We start from the raw sequence: 23,316 nt of genomic DNA, 5'->3' as shown, positions 1-23,316 counted from the left end.
GGGCGAAAGGGGGGTGATTTGAATGTCTATTTTTTAAATATTTTTAAAAACTTTTTTTTTTTTTTTTTTACTTGCTTCAATAGTCTCCATTGGGGACTTGAAGCTGAACTGGTCTAATCGCCCTCCTCTATATACCAGAAATGCTCACTTGATATAAGCGTCGACCACTAGGTGGCGCTCATAGCTATGCAGCAATGACAACCACAGCTGTCTTCTCCTGACCCCGGGTTGTCATGCAAACCCGTTGGCGACCCGCGGTCATGTGACACGGGCGCCGATGGGAGCAGGAAATGACGCGCTTCCTGCGCATCCGTGTTAAATGCCGCTGTCAGAGTTTTGACAGCATCATTTAACAAGTTAACAGCCGCGGGTGAATCGCGATTTCACCTGCGGCTGTTAGGGGAACATATCAGCTGATCAGATCAGCTGTCATGTCCCAAAAAAGGTGCGGGCTCATCGCCGAAGCCTGCACCAAAGAGGGGGAGGCGTCCAATGATGGACTGTGTCAGTCATTGGATGTTAAGGGGTTAAAGTAAACAGATTTTGTTTTTAACCCAAAAATATATTTTGAAAGCCTGCTTGTGAAAATTTTAAGCAGACAAGAACTATCAGTACAGTATAGGACATCTGAAAGATGCAGCACATTTGTGGGGCGGTCATTTTAATAATAACCAGGTGCAGGGGAACTTGTTGTCAATAACAGATTATTACAGTTGTGATCAGCCTATGTTGCCAGGACTCTTATAGCATTACCTCGATCTCTGATGCAAGCATCCCTACTAAAGTTAAAAAAAAAAAAGGAATATTACCCAATGAGTAACCGTAGATTTGCAATCCTCTTTTTGTTCCTCTTCTGTGTCCTTCCCATTTACAGTGGGTTCACTTGTAGTGAGGGTTAGGGTCTGTAGGGTGGTCACAGTGGGATCGTCCTTGCTTAGGACAGGAGGCTGTGTGGAATCTGTAATAAAAGGAGAATACACCAGACCTTTTATCTGTAAGTCTTGTTGAAACACTAAGAGCATTTGGGAACGAATTAGGATATATCACAATATTTGTATGATTTTTGGGTTCACACATTTTCTAACCAATGGATTTCCAATATTTTAATCATTATGTTAGTAGTAATCAATGTATTGGTAAAGCCCTATTGATTTCCATGGAGAGACAACCACTGAGGCCCAGCCACCAGTGAATAGGAGGACCAGCACCCGCCTGTGCTGAACGTTGATGCCAATTCCACAGAAATGTGAGTTCTGGTCCAACTTATCAAAGGGGAGAACCCATTTAATAAAGCTCTACAAGTCATACCGGCTTCACATCATATGGATTTGTCAACATACTGTACGTGGTTTGGACTACATTGTGGAGGAAGTAGATAGTACAAACCTTTCGCTTGTTCTGTGTGGTCATTTTTGACTGAATCCACTTGGTTCGTGTGGTTTATTTCTTCAGAGAAAACCTGGGGAAATGGGGAAATCATGGGAGTAAAATAAGTCTAGAAAACACAGAAATAGCAGCAGAACAAACCATTCAGGGAACATCATGGAAGGGTTTCCGTCAGCAGAACAATAGCACTCCTTACTTTTGGCTCGTCAGGACTGTTGGACACATTCGGTCTTGTCAAGTTGAGTTCAATGGAAGAAACATCCGTCTTCAGTTCAATTCCGGGAGCGTCCACTCTGGCAACACCTTCAAACCGCTGTGATCTGGTCAGCGAGGGAGCAAAGGTGGAGTTTACAGGGGATCCTCGTTCCTTCTGCTCTTCCGTGCCATTAGGCACTTCTCCGTTCACATTAATCTTCCCGTCTACCTAAACAGCCAAGCAAATGAGCGTTCAGAAAGAAGAGTCAAGGAGGAAGCAAAGGGAAGCAATCCGCAACATTTTACAATGGTAAATAATTGGATAAAAGCTTGTGGCATGCAAATGACTTAGAACATGATGAGGAACAAAATGTCCAGTGCAAAATGGGATCTTCTGAAAGGGATTGGCCATTTTCTTTTTCGTTTTACATGCATGTACTTGGAGCTAAAAATTATTTTTGCAATTTAGTTTCAATAAAACTTTTGTACATTTTGCTTTGTTTTCCTAAACATTCAAATTTAATGTAGTCTAAGTCAGCTTAGAGGAGCTAGGGAGAAAAAAAAAAAGGACAGATAAGGGCTATAAACTCCATGTCATACGTCATAGTGAGCTGGCCGATGGATTCGGAGTTAACTCATTCTGCAGATGATAGACAGGGCATCACAGAAGCTACAGAAGGCATATGGTGCACGGTTTCTAATGAAACCCATTTGTAACGGTAATTCTTAGCCCCAATTACACACATTTATGTAAAAAAACAAAAAAAAATTGTCCCGGTGATGGACAATGCCTCTAAAAAAGAAAATGGCCTGCCTTTAAGGCAAGAAATATCAGACAAATTTCTTGCATAAAATTTTCCTAATGATTATTAGGAAACAACTTGTAATCATGGTCAGAAAGTCATCTAAGCAAAGCTTGTCCTGCTAAGGCAGATGGCCACCGGTATCGTGCAGGATATTTCTATTCATTTCCAATGGCTTTACGTTTTTCTCACAAGGCTGCATTGTTCATCTCTTGCCACCCAAGAAACATAATATATCCTAATTCTTGATTCTTTGGTCTTCTGGAAGAAGGACGGTTATTATTAAAAAGTATCGTATATCAAACCAATATTACCTTAAATGTCTTCAAGACCTGCTGCGTACTTCTGGGCTGGGAGTAAGGCTTGGGCGTCAGCATGGGCACGGACTTGGAGAACACACTTTTTGTTGGGGATGTCCGACCTGCTGGTGCGTTAATAGCCGATTCGCTGGTAGGAGAGATGGTGGCTTCCACGGTAGATGTGAATTTAGGAGACGGTAAAGACTGCTGCCTCAGGTATTTTAGTGGGTTGGGGTCCTCTGTAGAGGAGAGCAAGCCTGGCTCCACCGAATGGCTTCTCTCAAGAATTTTTGGCATCACTAAACGTTCAAGAACGGCTTCACTTATTGTGAATCTTTCAATGTATTTCTGCAAAATCTTGTCGGCTTCCTCTTTTGTCTTTGCATTTTTGTAGGCTTCGTGTAATTCCTTTTCCCTGCGCTCTCTGTTAGGACAAACACAATGAAGACGCAGTTTACTGACACACTTAGCGGCATACGTAGAAAATAAAAAATATGAAGTCCTGCAGCCCCATCAATGTCTTACATGCAGAGTGGTGCTCTCAGGCACTGGCTCAGGAGACAGCAGCACTGACCGAGACACCTCCTTGCTGAGAAAAAGTTTCAGGAATAGTTGGGGTCCTAAAAGACCAATCCCCACCTAACAATGTGATGGCATCATAACTTAAAGCTTGTGGGGCCCAATTTAATATCTCCGACAGAGCCCCCAAGTATCACAGGAATTCAGTATTAATAGTCTTTTCATATGGGCCAATAGGATCTTTTCAGACCCCTAGGCTCCAGGGGCCCCGATGCGATTGCTACCCCTGCACCTATTTTGGTTATGCCCCTGGATAGCAGATCATTATACGAACCTTTAACTTACTACCCATACAATGCACTAGTGTAGAGACTTACTTTTCCTCCACTATTTCCTTGTATGTTTTTATGCTTTTCCTCCTTTCTGATGAGTCACTTTCTCCGCTGAGCAGCCGTTGCATCTTTTTCCTCTCTTCTTCTTTCTTTATTAGGTCTTGTGATGCACTTCTCCTGCGCGTCTTCCATCGGGCAAGGTCCTAGAACAATGTCCAAAATTAGAGCCAGAGGAAGATGGATACATTTACATTAAAAACAAATAAAATTTACAAATTTTAGTGTATTGATGAAGCTTTGTAAAATCAATCCTTAAAGGGGTGTTCCAGGATTATAAACAAAATAAACAAAAAAAAAAACAACTGTCCATTAGCAGATAAGATTAAAGAATTAAAAAAATTAAAAATTGTGCAAAATGCATATTATGGTTTCAACCCATGTCCTACCTCCTGGGTCCTATTGGCCCCTAATGTTTCATTCAGTAGGGGTAAAAGGTCAACTGACCTGCCATCACTATGAACATTTGTAAATTGCAATTTCAGAAAGGAAGAGGACTATTTCCACCTATTGAAAGTTGCAATCCTAAAAGTCGCATAGGAACGTCATAAATTGCCACCCTGTCTTTGTTGCGGGTCCGGCACTGAGCCTGAATCTTTCCCAACACATGACTTTTAATCAGATCAGCTGTCATGCGCCCCTAACAGCCGCGGGTGGAATCACAATCTACTTGTGGCTGCTAACTAGTTCAATACCACTGTCAATCTCTGACAGCGGCGTTTAACTCACGCTTACAGGAATCGTGTCACAAACCCCGCCCATTGGCACCTCTATCACATGATCGTGGGGTGCCGATGGGATGGCATGACAACCTGGGGTCTACAGAAGATGCCACCCTACGGCCGGCTTTCATAGCAGATGATCATTTCTGCTACACATAGTAGGGCTGAAGCCCTATGTGTAGCACAGGCAGATTCTAGTCTCCTAATGAGAGTATTGCAATAAGTAAAAAAGGTAAAAAAAAAAAAAAAAGGTTCTAAAATAATATAAAAATATATAAAAGTTCAAAATCACCCCCCTTTTGCCCCATTCAAAATAAAACAATGAAAAAAAAAATAAAACAATACATGTTTGGTATCGCTGCTTTCAGAAATGCCTGATTGATCAAAATAGAAATTGAATTAATCTGATTAGTAAACAACATAAGGAAAAAAAATAAAACCTGCCAGAGCTATGTTTTTTTGGTCGCCACAACATTGCAAGCAAATGCAATAACAGGCGATCAAAAATCGCATGTACCCCAAAACGCTATCAATAAAAAAGTCTCGGAAAATGCAGGAATTTTTTTTTGTTACACGTTTTAGAATTTTTGTTTCACCACTGAAAAAAAAAAAAAGAACCTAGACATGTTTGGCATCTGTGAACTTACATTCACCTGGAGAATCATAATGGCAGGTCAGTTGTAGCATTTAGTGAACATAGTTAAAAAAAAAATGTGGAATTGTACTTCTTTTGCAATTTCACTGCACTTGGAATTTTTTTGCCGCCTTCCAGCACACTATATGGTAAAATCAATGGTATCGTTCCAGTGTACAGATCGTTCCGGAAAAAACAAGCCCTCACACGGCCATATGGACAAAAAAATAAAAAGCTTATGGCTCTGAGAAGAAGGGGAGTAAAAAAACGAAGCCACAAAAATGGAAAATTCCAAGGTCATGAAGGAGTTAACAAGTCCTGCCATATGACTTAGAATGAAAGCTAAGCCAGAATCTCTATTTGCAGACATATGATTCGGGGTGTTGCCCCTCATCAGTGCAAAGTATGAGATCTGATTTGGCTGTATGAGAGGCCTCTGACTGGATTCTAAGGAGTAAGATTTCTTCTTGTGGAGACTGACATGCCTGATTTACTTTTAGGATTGCTACTTCCAATAGGTGGCATTAGAGTTCCCATCCTCTTCCTCTCTGAAGAGGCAATTTGCATATTTAATTGCATGGCCTATAAGTCTCCTTACACTGGCATGTCAGGCATGTAACTCCCCACATGGAGAAACGCTATCCCTCACACACTATTAACATGTTGCTATGCACAGAGGAACATGTGAATTGAGCTGTTTTGGTAATGTAACGCTATTGCACAGATTAATATTATTCCATTTTGGAATTCCGGAAAAGACTAAATGGCTATGGCATCATTTGCCAACATTTCTTTTTCCATTTCTACAATACATCTAAAAAGAAAAATGGAATATATTTCCAAAATAGTTTTCATTAAAAATCTATAAATTGTGTCCATGGCTCCTATGCAAATCTATGTGTATCCATGGTAACAGAATACGAACAAATTCTATGTAGTCAGATACTGCAGTCACATTGCCATTTATCTGCTCCTTACTAGTGAGAATTCGGGGACAGTAATATGTATATTTACACATTTCACTTTTATTGTACTCAGTGTTAGGCCGGGGTCACACTGGCGAGGAATACGGGAGAGTGAGAGGCGCAAAAAGCACGCATTAGACACGGACAAATGATTCTCTATGTGGTCCCTCGCACCAGCCGTATATTTCTCATCCGTATCCTACTCTCCGTGCCACTCGCAGCATGCTGCGATTGTCAGCGTACTACGCCCGTAATACGCCAATGCAAGTCTATGGGTGCGCAAAAAATACGGATTACACACGAACCACACTTGTGACTTGCGAGAAATACGCACCCGGTGTCTTTTAGCAAAGCCGGCAATTCAGTGCGCTATACAGTAAACTCACACTGACAATTTTAATAAAGAAATGAAAGAATAGATATACACACATAGAATACACATATAAATATATATATATATATATATATATATATGTATTCTATGTGTCTATATCTATTCTTTCATTTATTAAAACTGTCATAGGGCTCCATTATATGTCCATTTTGCAAGCCTGCGAGAAAATCTCTCCATACGGATGCCATACGGATGCTGACATGCGCAAAATACGCAACCACACCTTCAATACGGATGACATACGGAGCACTGTTTAGGGGTCTGTCATCCGTATTACGCATGTAAAATACTGACCGCATTTTGCGCAGGTTAGTGTGACTCCAGCCTAACAGAAGTCCAGCTGTTACAGGATGAGATATAAAAAATGGGGGAAGGTCGTGGAGCAGGAAAGCTTTTGTGCTAATATATATATAGTGTGATGGGGAGTTTGGCCCAAAACTACCTACATCCTGCCACGTGTCATCTTCCTCTTTGAGTAGATCATTGACAAACTGCAGGTGTTCTTGGTGAGCTCTGCTGTGTGGTATCATCGTTCCTTCTTCCTCACATCTCATGTCCAACATGCTTACACTCCTAGTAGGACACAAAGGAAAACACAAATCACTTAAAAAAAAAAAAAAACCCTGCAAGCATTATGTAAATGTACCACAAGATGGCGCCAAAGGACAAAGCAACATGCAGTTACAGCTCAGATTAGTAATTTGGAAGTGGTCATTCCAGGGTCGCCCTGTAGGGGGAGACATTTATTAAAAAAAAGAATAACATAAGAGCTTGCGCTCTAGTTACACATGCCATCATTGTGTTACACGGAGAGACTACTATCATGACTGTAATCAAATATTATGATTAATAGGGGTTATAGGTGACCTTATACAGACAGACCAGGCCAAACATTTTATATTAAGTAAAAGGGGTTTAATTTTATGCTTCCAGGGTAAATTACAAAAACTAGGCACAAAGAAATAATATTATTTTTATGTATATTCATACAGATAAAAAGCCCATATAACATGCATGAGTTTGTATCAGACCTCAAATAAGAACATAGAGTAATATGTAAAAGTTTGGGCACCTCTATTAATGTTAACCTTTTTTCTTTATAACAATTTTGGTTTTTGCAACAGCTATTTCAGTTTCATATATCTAATAACTGATGGACTCAGTTATATTTCTGGATTCAAATGAGGTTTATTGTACTAACAGAAAATGTGCAATCTGCATTTAAACAAAATTTGACCGGTGCAAAAGTATGGGCACCCTTATCATTTTCTTGATTTGAACACTCCTAACTACTTTTTACTGACTTCCTGAAGCACTAAATTGGTTTTGTAACCTCATTGAGCTTTGAACTTCATAGCCAGGTGTATCAAATCATGAGAAAAGGTATTTAAGGTGGCCACTTGCAAGTAGTTCTCCTATTTGATTCTCCTATGAAGAGTGGCATCATGGGCTCCTCAAAACAACTCTCAAATGATCTGAAAACAAAGATTATTCAACATAGCTTTTCAGGGGAAGGATACAAAAAGTTGTCTCAGTTGACTGATTTAACCTGTCAGTTTCCACTGTGAGGAGCATAGTAAGGAAATGGAAGAACACAGGTACAGTTCTTGTTAAGCCCAGAAGTGGCAGGCCAAGAAAAATATCAGAAAGGCAGAGAAGAAGAATGGTGAGAACAGTCAAGGACAATCCACAGACCACCTCCAAAGACCTGCAGCATCATCTTGCTGCAGATGGTGTCACTGTCCATCGGTCAACAATACAGCGCACTTTGCACAAGGAGAAGATGTATGGGAGAGTGATGCGAAAGAAGCCGTTTCTGCAAGCACGCCACAAACAGAGTCGCCTGAGGAATGCAAAAGCACATTTGAACAAGCCAATTACATTTTGGAAGAAGGTCCTGTGGACTGATGAAACAAAGATTGAGTTGTTTGGTCATACAAAAAGGCGTTATGCATGGAGGCTAAAAAACACAGCATTCCAAGAAAAACACTTGCTACCCACAGTAAAATTTGGTGGAGGTTCCATCATGCTTTGGGGCTGTGTGGCCAATGCCGGCACTGGGAATCTTGTTAAAGTTGAGGGTCGCGTGGATTCAACTCAGTATCAGCAGATTCTTGACAATAATGTGCAAGAATCAGTGACGAAGTTGAAGTTACGCAGGGGATGGATATTTCAGCAAGACAATGATCCAAAACACCGCTCCAAATCTACTCAGGCATTCATGCAGAGGAACAATTACAATGTTCTGGAATGGCCATCCCAGTCCCCAGACCAGAATATCATTGAACATCTGTGGGATGATTTGAAGCGGGCTGTCCATGCTCGGCGACCATCAAACTTACCTGAACTGGAATTGTTTTGTACACAGGAATGGTCACAAATACCTTCATCCAGGAACTCATTAATAGCTACAGGAAGTGACTAGAGGCTGTTATTTTTGCAAAAGGAGGATCTACGAAATATTAATGTCACTTTTATGTTGAGGTGCCCATACTTTTGCACTGGTCAAATTTTGTTAAAATGCAGATTACACATTTTCTGTTAGTTCAATAAACCTCATTTGAATCCAGAAATATAACTGAGTCCATCAGTTATTAGATATATGAAACTGAAATAGCTGTTGCAAAAACCAAAATTGTTATAAAGAAAAAAGGTTAACATTAATAGGGGTGCCCAAACTTTAACATATGACTGTACTCTACGAATATTGGCGCATATGGGCGGCATGAGATATGCAAAAAGGAAACATAAGGTTACATTGCTTAAGACTGCAGAGTAAACAGGCGGTTAAGGGGTGTCTGACATGAGACCTTATGACATATCAACACGATATGAAATAAATGTCTAACAGATGGGTTCTACCTCTGGGACCCGCACCTATCCCCAAATCCTGAGCCATGGCAGGTGAGATGGCCACCATGTGCAGGCGCTCCTTGTTCACGGTTATGGGCGTTCTGAATTCAACCAAGCTCACTTCAGGGACCCCAGTTTTGGAAATTGGTATAGGTCCAAGAGAGGGACACCACATTTATTAGACATTTACTGCATACTCCCTATGGCATTATCCCTTTACATGACAAATGGGAAGAATACCCTAACTTTTCATTATTCCATACCTATATCAACCAAAATATCAAAACATACATAATTCTATTAATAGGCCAGGAGATTGTGAAAAACCCACTCTAACTCCCCCTTGATATATGGACATAAGAATAAATGTGGAATACTCCCAATAGCATGCAAACAAAAAGACCAAATAGAGTAACCATAAACCACAAAAAGGATGAGGTAGATTATATAGAAAACGTATCTTTATTAAAGTTAAAAGTATCAAACATTTATAATATAAGAGGTATCTAGAAGGTGCAATCCAGAAAAACAATCAGCAGTGAGGAACTGACATGATGTAAATAATACGCAACGGCAACAAAATATTACAGGTGTAAGTCCCAATATGTAAGACAAGGGTATAGAGATAAGCCTAGATGGCAGTGCATCAATATCAAGTCCAAACATAGTCGTAAATAATCATTAGCAGCCTATTACCGCATGCACCCCATGCAGGTCAAATCAAAATAAATTTACAGAGATTATATCTCCATATCTCCACATCAGGTGCTAGATCACTCACCCATGTTGCCAAGATGCCCAGGTCAGTACCTCACCGCTACCCCCGACGCGCGTTTCGCCACTTCTTTTTCTTGAAAAAGAAGTGGCGAAACGCGCGTCGGGGGTAGCGGTGAGGTACTGACCTGGGCATCTTGGCAACATGGGTGAGTGATCTAGCACCTGATGTGGAGATATGGAGATATAATCTCTGTAAATTTATTTTGATTTGACCTGCATGGGGTGCATGCGGTAATAGGCTGCTAATGATTATTTACGACTATGTTTGGACTTGATATTGATGCACTGCCATCTAGGCTTATCTCTATACCCTTGTCTTACATATTGGGACTTACACCTGTAATATTTTGTTGCCGTTGCGTATTATTTACATCATGTCAGTTCCTCACTGCTGATTGTTTTTCTGGATTGCACCTTCTAGATACCTCTTATATTATAAATGTTTGATACTTTTAACTTTAATAATTATTCCATACCTGTAGAAATGCTCAAAGGGGTGGTCCGCAATAAAAAGTCATTTTCATCCGAAATGCCTATCTATTAAATGCCTCAATCTAAGCCATTTTCTAATATACTTTAAATTAAAATTCCCTATATTTCCCCAATTACATCAGCTAACCGGTTTTCTATTTTTCCTTCCAACTTCCTCTTTGTTTGATAATCCCAGTGCATGCTGGGAAAGTCAAATGAAGCATCAGCGGTGGGTAGAGGTGGAGGTCACTGCCCCCTCCCTCAAATAACATGTCATCAGTGACCTTCGTTTCAGGTCTTACTTGTCTTGAGCGATGTTGCACAATGACAGTGCGCTATCTTGCCTGCTTACATCAGTAGTAATGAGTCGGCAACAGAGCAAAGCGCACTGTCAGTGAGCCTTATAAGATGAATATCCAGCTTGCAGAGGCCAGTGCCACCCTTCTGGTCTCTGCAAGCCAGGATTTTGCCTTAGAAGGTGCACTGACAGTGTGCCCTGCTCTCTTGCTGGCTGGTTACTACTGATCTAAGGTGGCAAGAGAATGCACTGTCATTGTGCACATTGAGCAGGGATAGAGCAGGGACTAGCCCAGCTGCTGAAATAAAGATCACTGAAGATGCTTTATTTGAGATTCTCAAACTTAGAGTCATCAAAAAGCAAGTAGGAAGGAAAAGAAAAAAAAAAGCAGTTATACTGTGTAGTCAGGGAATTTTAGTGAATTTTTAATGAAAGTATATTAGAAAATAGTTTAGATTATGGCATTAAATATATAGGGATTTAGAATTAAAATGAGTTTGTATTTCGGACCACTTCTTTATGGAGGACCCATCAACGTTCCTGAAAAGTATGTTCGATAAAATACCTGTAATTCGTAGAATATGAGAATTTTGCCACATTGATTCTTATAACTCTGCAGTGTGCAGCTCCTCTGTTCTTGCTCTAAGAAATGTATTGACAGCTGGGTGTTACCGGTTGAGCCGGTCCTTTCAGTATGCCAGAATTCCATAGTGTAGAGTCACACCTCTGACAAGGGGAATGACAACAATTTATTCATTTTCCAGGAGGAACAACAGAGGAATAGCATCAAAACATGGGAGCTGTGACAAGTGATTCCCAATAATATATATATTTTTTTTCATGAAAAACACAAAGTATTTACTAAACCGGAGCTATCACAGCGATGACAGAGCTTCGATATGAAATCCACAGCCCCATTCCTTTCTCGTAAAGCGAGATCATGCTCAAAAATACAGAATTTAATTTCTTACATCAAGACAAAATGCTATTACACCGGTAACTGTGACATGATCAAGCATCGATGACATCTGGCCGCACTGTACAGTAGTGTTGTCTAAGGCATCTGATTAAAGGCAGAGATGTCACTTATTAAAGGGGTATATCGTTCATTGACAATGATGGCGCATACACGGCCCTGTCCTTGGCTTCTATTGGATTTCCAACAGTAGTGATTACTGTATATACACAGACGCCATTCACAGTGGGGTCACACGGGGTTCCATTCTCCAGATCGGATTACCCCCTTGTAATAACTACTGGAACCCTTATCTCATTTACTTTCTGTATTCAGTCAAAGTTGTTTTCAGGATCTCTGCTTACTGTAACTCAATGTGACCCAATGGTGCGGTGCAGTTATCAGAGCTGTAACCATTAGCCCCTGAAAAGAACTAATGAAAGCTCTTATTGACTGACTGCAAGCAGAGATCTTGACCTTGGCAAAGAATAAATATGGAAAATATATTGGATAATTACATAATACACCATAAAAGAAAAAACACAAATTACAGTAAAAAAGGACATTGATGCAGGAGTGTAGTGGTAATTTTATGCGTTGAATAAAAAAAAAAAGTAATAAAAAGGACCTCTCTGAGGAAATCCATCGCTAGCACTTGGGAATAGTTAGAGGGAACCTGTCAGGACAATTTCACCAATCAACTAGTGGCATGGCCGCATAGGTACAACAATAAAAATGTTCTGTTTGGTAGTAATCTCATTCACCAACACTGGGAAATCAAGCTTTGAAACCAAAAGCAATCATCACCACTCTACCGGGGACATCGGCACTGTACCAGGGACATCGGCGCTGAACCAGGGACATCGGCGCTGAACCAGGGACATCGGCACTGAACCAGGGACATCGGCACTGAACCAGGGAAATCGGCACTGAACCAGGGACATCGGCACTGAACCAGGGACATCGGCACTGAACCAGGGAAATCGGCACTGAACCAGGGACATCGGCGCTGAACCAATGCACTCCCTGGCTAAATACATTGACACACCTCCAATGCACTTCCAGGCTAATTATCATGTGGCTTGACACCTCAGCAGTGGAACTTTTGATTATTAGAAGATGGGCATCACTTTTATTGTTGATTTACATCTTATACAGTCATACTAATAGCTTCAATAGTAAAATCATTTTGACAAATTCATCTTTAAAAGGGGTTGTCCCTTTTCAGGAAATCTTCATCCCACGGCACAGTTAGGTATGAGAAAAAAAATAAAATAAAAAAAAAAAAACAGAATAAAATGCGCTATAATCACAGTCCCCGGATCAACTGTTGAGACTCCATCGCTGGTCCAGGTGTCTGGATTGATGATTTCTTAAGGATTATGGCGAAGTCATACTTTTTTTTTTGCCAAACTTATCGAACATTGTGCTGCTAAAGGCAGAGCAGCTTCCAGCAAATCAAAAATCCAAAATTCCCTTCATCAAACTCTGGCGCTCTGTTTTCTATGTATCAGGTCTTAGTAGTGATTTTTTTGCTCTGTCACTTTTTTGTTAAGTACAATGTCCTGCCCTCCTCTATGCCCGCCTCTGTTAAGCCCAGTGACACGGTGTAGCACTTCCTCGGCGGCACAACTTATCTAAAGCTTGGGCTGTCAGATTTGCAGTCGAGGCTCAGGACACCACACACCCACAAATTGGCCACTTTGATAATGTTCTTTGAAGCTCATCATGCGCCAAATGCAGACGGCCATGTCTACCAGCGTACACATCTACATCCGCTTTATAGTAAATTGCTCACAATCTAGTATTTCCTGAACATCAAGAAGTTCACATCAATCACAGGATTTAATAGCACAGCACTTTTCCTCCAAGCAATCATACGAAATTTCCTTCATATGATTTCACACATCAGTAGGATGTTAGGAGGGGTCATCAATATCAGAACGATGGGGGGTCTGACATCTGGCACACACACCTATCAGCTGTTTGCTGCTCCCAAGGTGGCCGGATGTCCACAGCCCAAACAGCTCAGCTCCACACATGGTGCCTCTGGTGCTGCAGCTCAGCTCCTATTAAAGAGAGCAGGATCAGAGCTGCAGGACCCGAGAATTAAACTACCAAGTGTACGGAGCTGAGCTGTTCGGGTCTGTAGACTGTGTACATCCAGATGTCTTGGGTGCAGCAAACAGCTGATAGGCCAGAGCACCACCAATCTGATATTATTGACCAATCCTACAGATGGATTATAAATCTTGTTAGCCTGGCACTACCCAGTGTCCTGCGCCACTCCGGTACTAACCAGTGTCCAGCGCCACTCCGGTCCTCTTCAGGCCCACATGATCTGAAAACAGACTAGTTTGATCACTCCTGGGGTTTGTGTGTGGACCAAAGTCACTTTCTCAGTGCAAGTCTTTGGTGCTTTGATGCGAGTCTCATAGATTTACAAAGGGGAAAGCACCACACACAGTGTGATCTGGCAACTATGCCAAGCAGTCTTGTGGGCCAGAAGACCAAAGTGGCACTGGAAACCAAGGAAGACTGCAATCAGCAAGCATTTAAATAAACTTACACTACATAAAGCATTAGGTCAGATTAGGGGGGAAACATATTTCTGTGACTTCTTTATCTATTCATTAAGCTATCAAATAGAGAAAATTAAAAAAAAGAATAAAAGATAAAGCAATGCAGTGTTCTAATAATGCCACCATACACTGCCTAAATAAAAGGGCTTGTACATCGCCCTAATTATGTTGAAGTTTTTAAGCCAAGCATTAGCGTTCAGCGGGTAATGGGAACCGGTCATCAGGTTTTTGGCATCTAATCTGAGAGCAGCATAATGTAGGGGCCGAGACCCTCATTCCAATGATGTGTTACTTTGACTGCTTGCTGTAGTTTTGATACAATTACTGTTTTATCAGCAGGAGATTATCACTAGAGGTCTAGTAAACCTACTGCCATGTAGTCCAACTAAATTCATGAGCTATGTGTTAAGGTCTGTATACAGACCACGAAATATGTTTGTGTGATCTTGGCCTATTTCCGCAATCCTGCATGGTACACAGAATGAACGTGTACAGACCATCCTCCATGCCTGATGAGAGCCCAATAACCTGGTCCCATTAAGCAAACACAAAGGGCCGAGTTAGCGAGCTCACAGAAGGCGCAGCGTTTGGGCTGCACACGCCCATCAGCCCGTATGGCACCAAGTAAGAGTGTGGGGAATAAAGATAATTTTTAAAGGTGTGTTGTGAGGCAGGGGCGCACGGAATAGAGAGCTGGGATCCTAATTAGGAAGGACATCATTTGCTGGAAGCAGTTTACCACAAGAAATCTGATGACAAGTTCTCTTTAAGCCTTGGTGTGCAGCATCCTGATGAGAGCAATCAAAGCAATTGTCCTTTTTGCCCTCAAGTCCTGAGAGCATATTCAACAGGGGAAAAGATCTGCAATATTTTTCTCTCTTTTTTTTTCTTTTTTTTTAAAAGAAACCATTGTTTTTTGCAGCAATAATGCACTGTTCTAATGCGGAGTTAACAAATCCTACATGATCTATAAACTAGTGACTGGATCAGTGGATCTTTGATGGCATCCCTCAAGAGTAATCCAGTTCACCCATTAAAGAATAAGAGAAAACAAAACGTTCTTGCTTTGCATTTCTTGCATACGAGGCCGATGCACCTAAGAATCATGCACAATCCATGAACAGAAGTACCGACAGATGATGACATCCAAATATATTAGTTTCATGCCAAGTGTTTCTTACTGGTGAGGTAACTGGTTATTATTACCGCTTAGTATTATGAGGGGGTTTCTAAGCAGAATGCATACAGGGCAGCGTAATGATTATCACTTTAAAGGTAAGTCATGCACTAAAGTGTTAAACTCTCCAAGCAACAAAATTAACTTACTCTGCATCATCTGACCGATGGCTGCTGAATCTATGAGACCAAATATAGAATTAGACACACGTGCGGGGAGAAGAAATCATAGAACATCCTCACAATGAAGCATATGGATTATATCCGCAATCGAACAATATTTCCGCTATCAGACCTGTGCGGGAAATCATCTAAGCACAGTGATCACTGAAGCTGAAAATGCTTTTCTTTTTAAGACAAAATTAAGTGTGTGGCAGAAAATGGCAATTTGTGGCTTCTAATTAAACTTTCCCAGAAGAGCATTGCAATGTGAATAAGCCTCCTTACATTGGCATGCCAGAGCCGGCATGTCACTCTCCACAATCAAAAACATTACCCATTATGATTTTTCTTCTAAATTCCAGTGCCGGTTTATAGCTAAGCCTTTACAGACCAAATTCTAGCCCTTACAGTATATATCTCCTTGTTCAACCACTTCTAAAAGTCTTGTAAAAGTCAATATCTTCAAAAATGATAATTATGGTAATCCACAAGTACTGTGCGGTTTGCGAGCAAAATTCATGGAAATCCTACCAAACCAATGCCAGTCGAAATGAAATGTATTACGACTAGATACATGATATGAAACAACAGCTTTTCTTGCACAATAACTTCCCAGAATTTACCCAGCAAACTCCTATAGACATGTAAAGAAACGTCTCCATGGTGGAAACCGCAAAGATGTCTGACTCCCACTGACTTCACAGCCAGAAGCAGGCAGCCATGATCTCAGGATCAGCGAATTAAAGGCTTTCATATACATAGGAATAAAGTCATCTGAATCCATCAATATTAGCGGGATCGGCTGATAGTGTAATGTATATGGGGACCTCCCACCTCAACCCAACATATTATGTTGGGGGAAAGAAGGATCCGGCACATTACATTTGTTTTCCCGGTAGATAAGTCACTGCCAGAGATGTCTGGCAGTGGCTCTCTCAAATGACACAGGAGCAGTAGGTGGAGTGTCTATGGGGGAGTCGAAAAAGAAGGTGGTCACAAATATTTTCCTACAATCCAAAAATGAAATTAAGAAAATCTACTTCACAAACTACATGAGTGCCAAGTTTCCTTATCTATACTTCAAGGGGTCTGGACCCTACTTGTGCCCTAACTCAGGAGTGCTGCAGATCTCATGAAACCATATGCACTTTGAAAGGTGAAATGCGGCAGATTTTCCACACAAAGAAAATGCAGCATTTAAGCTACATGGGGACACGGCCTTAGGTTGTTTTTAACCCTTTCCTTTCCAGCTACCTCAGCTTAGAGGGAACGCTGTACGAGAGGCTGCATTTTTTTTGCTAAAAACTAAGCTTCACCACAACTCATTTCTACTGTATATTATATGTATTAATGCACACATCCACATATATGAAATATACAAGTGCCAGAAAACTAATCGACGCTGCATTATCTGACCTCAAAAACTCAAGGTCAGGCGTTTCAAGTGTTTCTTCTGGCTGGGATTCGGGCTCTGCACATGTGTGACTGTTCTGACCGGGGCTGCACATTTGTTTGCTTCTCATAACATCATTGATTAAGTCACATGAATCTTCGGCTTTGCTGGTTTCGATCTGTTGTGGCGGACTGTCAGAAGTGGAAGTGGTAGGGGCTTGGGATTTATGAGGTGGTAAAATAGTGACCGCTTGGAGGGAGCTACGGAAGCAATTTTCGACAATGTTACACATTATGGGCAGCATGAGACATAGTAAAACACTGCAAAAAAATATATAGATAAAAAATAAAGTATTACCCAGTTTTATAAAAGGTATTAAATTACAGACACCATTATTAGTTCACATAGAACATAACAAGACACAAATACCAAGGTTATTTTATTAACAGATTTGTGACACGTAGGTTTACATTCAGCCTGTACAGCAAATAACTTACTACACAATGGGACAAACAGATCCTCTATTTGAAGGGTTTGTGAACGCACATTTATAGAAAAATTAAAAAGATGCAATAAAGAATCCCATTTCCATTTTCCATACACTGTCATTCCTTTACTCCTTATCAGGCACGGTGACACAAACATACTTTTGCTTTTTGTGGACACAACAGATACACAGAACAATTGTAGACAGTGTGTGACGTAGGCGATTTTCTAAAATAACCTCAGGTCCAAATGAAAAAATATCAGAAACGTGCTCTAGACTGGCCTGATTTATGGACCAGATTAAATATGCAAATATTAGGCAGCTCCTGTACCTGCCCGCTATGTGGACGAGCATACAGAGGCAATATAGTCCACAAATTGCAGACATGACCGCCACAAAGTTCAGCCCTATTCTGAACTTAACCAGACCCAACATGTCTCATGAAAAGTCAAAGCTTACTTCCAGGTTATCGCTGACCACTTTGCAACCCCAATAATCCACATACCTCAATATTAGAAGCTACCAAACATTGATGGTCTACAAAATGTAAGCCAGATTGCTGCATATTTGGTCAACATAAAACAAAATGTACATCAAAACTGCAAAAGCCAAGTTTCTAAGCTTTCACCATTGAACATATACTTATCACATCAAGACGTTCTCTCCCATCTTATCACAAAGCATTTCTGACCTCTGTTTCTTTTCCTTTTGTGGACCATTCTGTTTTTTGTCCTCGCTTTTTTGTTGGGCAGAAAACGGCACTGGAAGGAATTGACTCAATGTTACGGCAGGGTTTTTTTGGCTGACAGAGATTCTTCTGACCATCATATCATCTTTTTCAGTGTCCGCCGTGCTTCTGCCCTTCTCTACTTTACAGGCAACTTCTACTACTGTAGCAGGAGGTTCTACATCAGGGGTGTTACGAGAACCTGCAGAGTCTGTTTTCCCAACCTTGCAAGGTGGCACGTCACTCCTGCAGGAACAGGTGACAGGACGTTGGAAGTTTGTGAAGTTGAAAGCGCACACCATGCTTTGCCTTTAGGCAGGGTTATCCTCAACAAACCCAGAAGTCACTGTAATTATATTAGTATTAAAAACCTCAATCATCAAAAGAAATTACTGTCACAGCAAATCCATGCACTGATAAGTTATTGGTTGGGCCACACCACAGATTATCCCGATCAGCACACGGCACACAAGAAGCTTACACATGCTGAATGTACTCTTGCAATTCTTGGTGTTGTCCATTCATTTCCATCATTTGTTCTGATGCTTTTCCATGATCTTCTTGTCCATACGAGTCATCCAAGGCAGGTGAAGGATTATGGAGTCTGGCACACTTCTGAAAAGTTCCCATTCTGCGTGCCAACATGTCATCCCGTTTGGTATCTAGGAACTGTCCAGCAGCTTCATTTTCAGGAGGTGCAGAAACATCTGGTGTCCTACAAATCTCAGCTTTGGCAGGCCTACTTACATAACAACATTTGTAATGGTTAAGTTTAACAATGTTCCACACTAATATGAGAGACATTTTTGACATTTCTACAAGGAGATTTAACACCTTAGTATTCATGTCCATTTACATTCCATAACGTGCTGCACGAAACAACTGCTGATCGCGGCTTGTTTGCTGATCAGCGGTCATATATCATCTGGTTTACTCAGGCATACTGTGCATAAGACGTGCAGTGAAGATTGTGGACATACCATACATGCAACCTGTGAGGCCGCACAGGGGACAAAGCGGTAAGGCGGCCACCACCACCTCCAAAACATGTGGAATTGTGCATTATGATGAGCTACAAGACTGCACAGGGACCTTATACTGTTTTTGCACAGGTGTCCTTTCCTTTTCTGTCTGTCAATGCCCTGAACGATCATTACGTGGGCAAAGACTGACATTGTTCTCGGCAGCACAGGTCCAATTTACACAGGATGATGTGTTGCCAAGAATGATGATCTTCTGTGCAAACCAAAAGATTCTCATCCGATTGTTTATCAGGAAACAAGCGTTACGATTGTTCTCAATAATCATGGACCTCTACTCTGTAGGGTTTATTCTGTTCATGATGTGTTCAAGAACATTCCCATTTGCATAATGGAACACAGGAGTTTTTTAAGACTATGAAACTTATTACCGTAGTTAAAAAGTACCATCAAATATAACATGATTTTCCATATTCCGCGATTCATTTACAGGTATACTTAATTTATGGACTATTTAGCATAATAAATTAACTGTCATATAAAAATAATGCAGAATACTAAATGCAACCAAAAAGGTTAGCTGAGATAACCCTTTATGATATACCTTGGACTGGATTGCAAGGCTGGAACCATTTCCAAGACTTCAACTTTCGATGTGTCTGATGACACAGCTTTGGGACATGATATTTCTGTGACTTTCTCATCCCTATCACTTGCCTCACCAGCACCAGGTTTGGCAATGCACAGTCTATTCCACTTTTGTTGGTCAATTTCAGTCACTGGACCAAAGCGCACAAATTTTTGCTTATTCCTGGCCCTCTTCTCTTGCAGTGATAACTTGCGTTTGCCAAAGTCATCATTGGCTGCTCTGGTCACATCGATTTTGGGACTTTGGATGTCATCTTGGGATTGATGCGGAGTACTTTCACTTTGGTTCCATGAAAACAAGACACAATAAATTATTGTGACATATGTTGAGTGTTAGTTTTGTTAATCTGGGTTAGAAAATATCACTCCAGCTGCTGTTATAACCTGCATCAAGCACTATTAAAAAAGATTTAGTTTTCACACAAGTACCGCTCCAAACATACGGCCTTCTAGAAATTCCCAAATTATTCTCAAAACACAACAGGGAAGTTTTCAAAAGATTGGAGTACTTGCTCAGTAGGCAAGCAAACATTTTTGTGTAGCCCATGGAACAATGTAAAAAAAAACAACTAATTCTATGTAAAGTGTCAAATATATCATATTGCTATGCCTGCCTATAACATATGTAAGCAGATGGCAGATCTATTAACAGTATAGTCTTATTGGGCTTACTTTATATAAAGCAGCTATAATATCACTATAACACTCAACCAAAAAACACACCTATCCTCGGAAGAAAGCTTAAGTCTCTGCCAGGTTTCAAGGTCCGCCTTGGTTATTGAGGCTGATCCAAAAACTCTTGGTTCTTTCTGATTCAAGGCCGCCCCTTGAGATTTCCGCTTGGCTAAATCATCTCGCTGTATGTCCGGAATCTTTTCCTCTTCTCGGTCTGACTCGACATCTACAGGTCTTTGAACTATGCTGCCCTTGAGAACGACAGCCGTCGTGTCTGCCGATTGTTCTTGGCTTTCACGTTTGCTGGACACAGTGAAATTTAGACGATTATGGTTATGTTATATCTATATTTTCCTCCAACTATTCTATGACTATGGACACTGCTTAGCTTAAAGAAGAAGACATTGGCAACCCTACTCAGATGTATTTTTTATTTTAAGCTTCTTCCATTACCTATTTTCAAAGCGAAACTGTGAAACACACATGCATCCTATAACAGTCCTTAGAACTTTGTGAAAATCCAAGGCTCATTGGATAAACTCTATGTAGGTATGCATGCTTTCCCATTGCATTTCCACACAGTTTTAATCTTAAAAGACAGTACGTTTTGCTTACCTTTTATCCAGTGTTTGTTTAGGGGAACCAGGGGTGGAATTCAAGGTATTGTCCTGAGAAAGTTTTGATTTATTAATGTAAGAGCCCTGTACATATTGATTAAAAGGTGTTGACATTTTAGGTTGGTTCATCCTTGCTCTCCTCGTGGCCAGATCATCCCTTTCAATATCAGGCACTCTGCACTCTTCTTCTTCCTCAGAATCCACATTAGATGGGTTAATGTTCTCTCTCTGAGGCACTATCTCCGATTCATGGTCTTCAAGAAATAGCTTTTGACTGTGATAGTTAAAATGACATTATACAGCTATCACACTGGGATAAGATCACTTCAAAACTGCAAAAGGCAGATCCCACATGCAAAATATTAGTGGGTTAGATATGACGAACTCCATTCTTGTGACAAAACAAGCAGACAATTAACAACAGGACAGTTTCCTAAAATATGCAATTCTTCTGTTCGCCATATTTAGAGATGACAAAATATATTGTAAGGAAAAGGCTTCTTCGACGAAGGGCGAGGAAGGTGAAAGGTTCCTCAAATCATATACAGTTTAATAATATAGTCTGAAAATTTTGGCTACCATGTGCACAACTAATTCAGAGCAAAAGTGATGTACATTTCCAGAACACTCAGACAGAATACAAAGCACGGGCAACATCTATTCACGGCAATTCAGCCCATGCCATGCCTACACAAACTCAACTGATTCATGGAAAAAGATTAATAATAAAGCTATTCTTGTAAAACAAAGGATAAACCACAAATGCAAGTTAATCTCACGCTTGGCTTCAGCAAGTTTAGAACTTGTCACCAATTTAATTTAATAGGGAATTAACTCAACATTGGGTTATATGGTGCATATACTGGGCACAACAAAAATAAAACTATTTTCAACCTCTAAAATTTTAATTAGGAGCTGAACTGAGAAAATCAGCGTTAAATAAAGTATCAAAAACATATATAATATATTCATTTCTGAAAATAATATATTTATCATAAATGCCAGGTAGGTAAAAACACAAGCTTGGGTAAAAGTTGGGTAAAAGTTTGCAAACTAAATCTGTTCCGGATGAAAGAAAAGGTAATTTCGAGATTGCTCTGAACTGTAGACTTCTAAGGCTAGTGCATTAGAGTTGAGCGAACTTTTGAAACTTCGGTTCAGATAATGATCAGCAGCGAATATTGCTTTTGCAATATTCGCCGAAAAAGCCGAACATCCTTGGTGTCAATGGGAGTAGAAAGGAACAAATATGTTCGGAACCGATCATCAAACATTAATTCGGCACCAATAGAGTACCAATATAGCACGAATATGGCAAACTCAGATTTGGCAACCAATTCCAATGCGTGACTCTACTAAGAACCTTATTGGGAAAAAAAAACACCAGGAAAAAATTGTTTGCTGCACTTAAAAAAATAAATAAAACCCAAGAAAAAAATGCTATTGAGAAATAAAAGAAAAAAAAATGCCAACAGAGCTAAAGAAATCTAAAAATGGTTGTAAAAATATCAAAAATATAGACAAAAATGCTGTTTTTTTCTGAAAAGGACAGTATGTATAAGTATTCTTACAAGACTTCTGTTTTTTTTTATTAATGAGATCACCGGACTCCGATAAGAGGACAGAGCTCATTGCACTATTACGGTATATGATCACCAAGAAAATAATACTGCATAAAATATTATAAACACAGCATAGCTCATTAAAGTGGTTGTCTCATGAAACAGATAATTGCCTTACTTTTTATTAGGTTACATTGACTTTATAAAGAATGGGGGTGCCCCAGAAATTACCGTATGTACGAAAGCTTTCCAAGGTTATCGTTGGTCCACAACAACCTAAAAAGCTGGTAAGCAATCTACATCCTAGCCAAGCTGTTCAATAGTTTTTCAAATTTCATGAGCAGACTATTACGGAAGACTGCCATGAAATCATTCATTACAGAATTTAAAAAAAAAGGTTATACCATTAATATCATCATTTTCATATTATATTTGTATAACCATCACAAGTAACAATTTGTAATGAAGAATAGACATCTGCCACACAATACATGCATGTTTATCTCCCAACGGGTTGTTAGGAACCAACATATTATTGCGGTGCACATGCATTCATGCACTGCTTGGTTGTCTCCATAGGATAAATTGCACATTACACATGCTCCCACACGGGACAGCAGGCGCTGGGAAGACTGGCAATAGTGTGA

General features: G+C 40.3%; 1 protein-coding gene across 1 annotated transcript in view; it reads right to left on the bottom strand.

Moving 5' to 3' along the window:
* Nucleotides 1–23,316, bottom strand: part of LIMCH1 (LIM and calponin homology domains 1) — a 428,272-nt gene that overhangs the window by 59,732 nt on the left and 345,224 nt on the right. Inside the window, exons 10-22 of the mRNA XM_073561147.1 lie at nucleotides 21,106–21,381; nucleotides 20,539–20,793; nucleotides 19,772–20,095; nucleotides 18,669–18,929; nucleotides 18,152–18,433; nucleotides 16,997–17,233; nucleotides 15,569–15,598; nucleotides 6,753–6,879; nucleotides 3,580–3,737; nucleotides 2,699–3,107; nucleotides 1,583–1,810; nucleotides 1,387–1,459; nucleotides 810–958 (exon numbers count right to left, since the gene is read on the bottom strand). Of these exons, the coding sequence (XP_073417248.1) occupies nucleotides 810–958; nucleotides 1,387–1,459; nucleotides 1,583–1,810; nucleotides 2,699–3,107; nucleotides 3,580–3,737; nucleotides 6,753–6,879; nucleotides 15,569–15,598; nucleotides 16,997–17,233; nucleotides 18,152–18,433; nucleotides 18,669–18,929; nucleotides 19,772–20,095; nucleotides 20,539–20,793; nucleotides 21,106–21,381 (2,809 nt within the window). The remainder of the gene's footprint in view (nucleotides 1–809; nucleotides 959–1,386; nucleotides 1,460–1,582; nucleotides 1,811–2,698; nucleotides 3,108–3,579; nucleotides 3,738–6,752; nucleotides 6,880–15,568; nucleotides 15,599–16,996; nucleotides 17,234–18,151; nucleotides 18,434–18,668; nucleotides 18,930–19,771; nucleotides 20,096–20,538; nucleotides 20,794–21,105; nucleotides 21,382–23,316) is intronic.

Source organism: Dendrobates tinctorius, unplaced genomic scaffold (assembly GCF_039654945.1).
Source record: "Dendrobates tinctorius isolate UK_male_01 unplaced genomic scaffold, ASM3965494v1 ptg000314l, whole genome shotgun sequence".
Taxonomy (NCBI): domain Eukaryota; kingdom Metazoa; phylum Chordata; class Amphibia; order Anura; family Dendrobatidae; genus Dendrobates; species Dendrobates tinctorius.
Note: the sequence above shows the minus strand (reverse complement) of the source record. Positions and strands in the feature narration are given on the sequence as shown.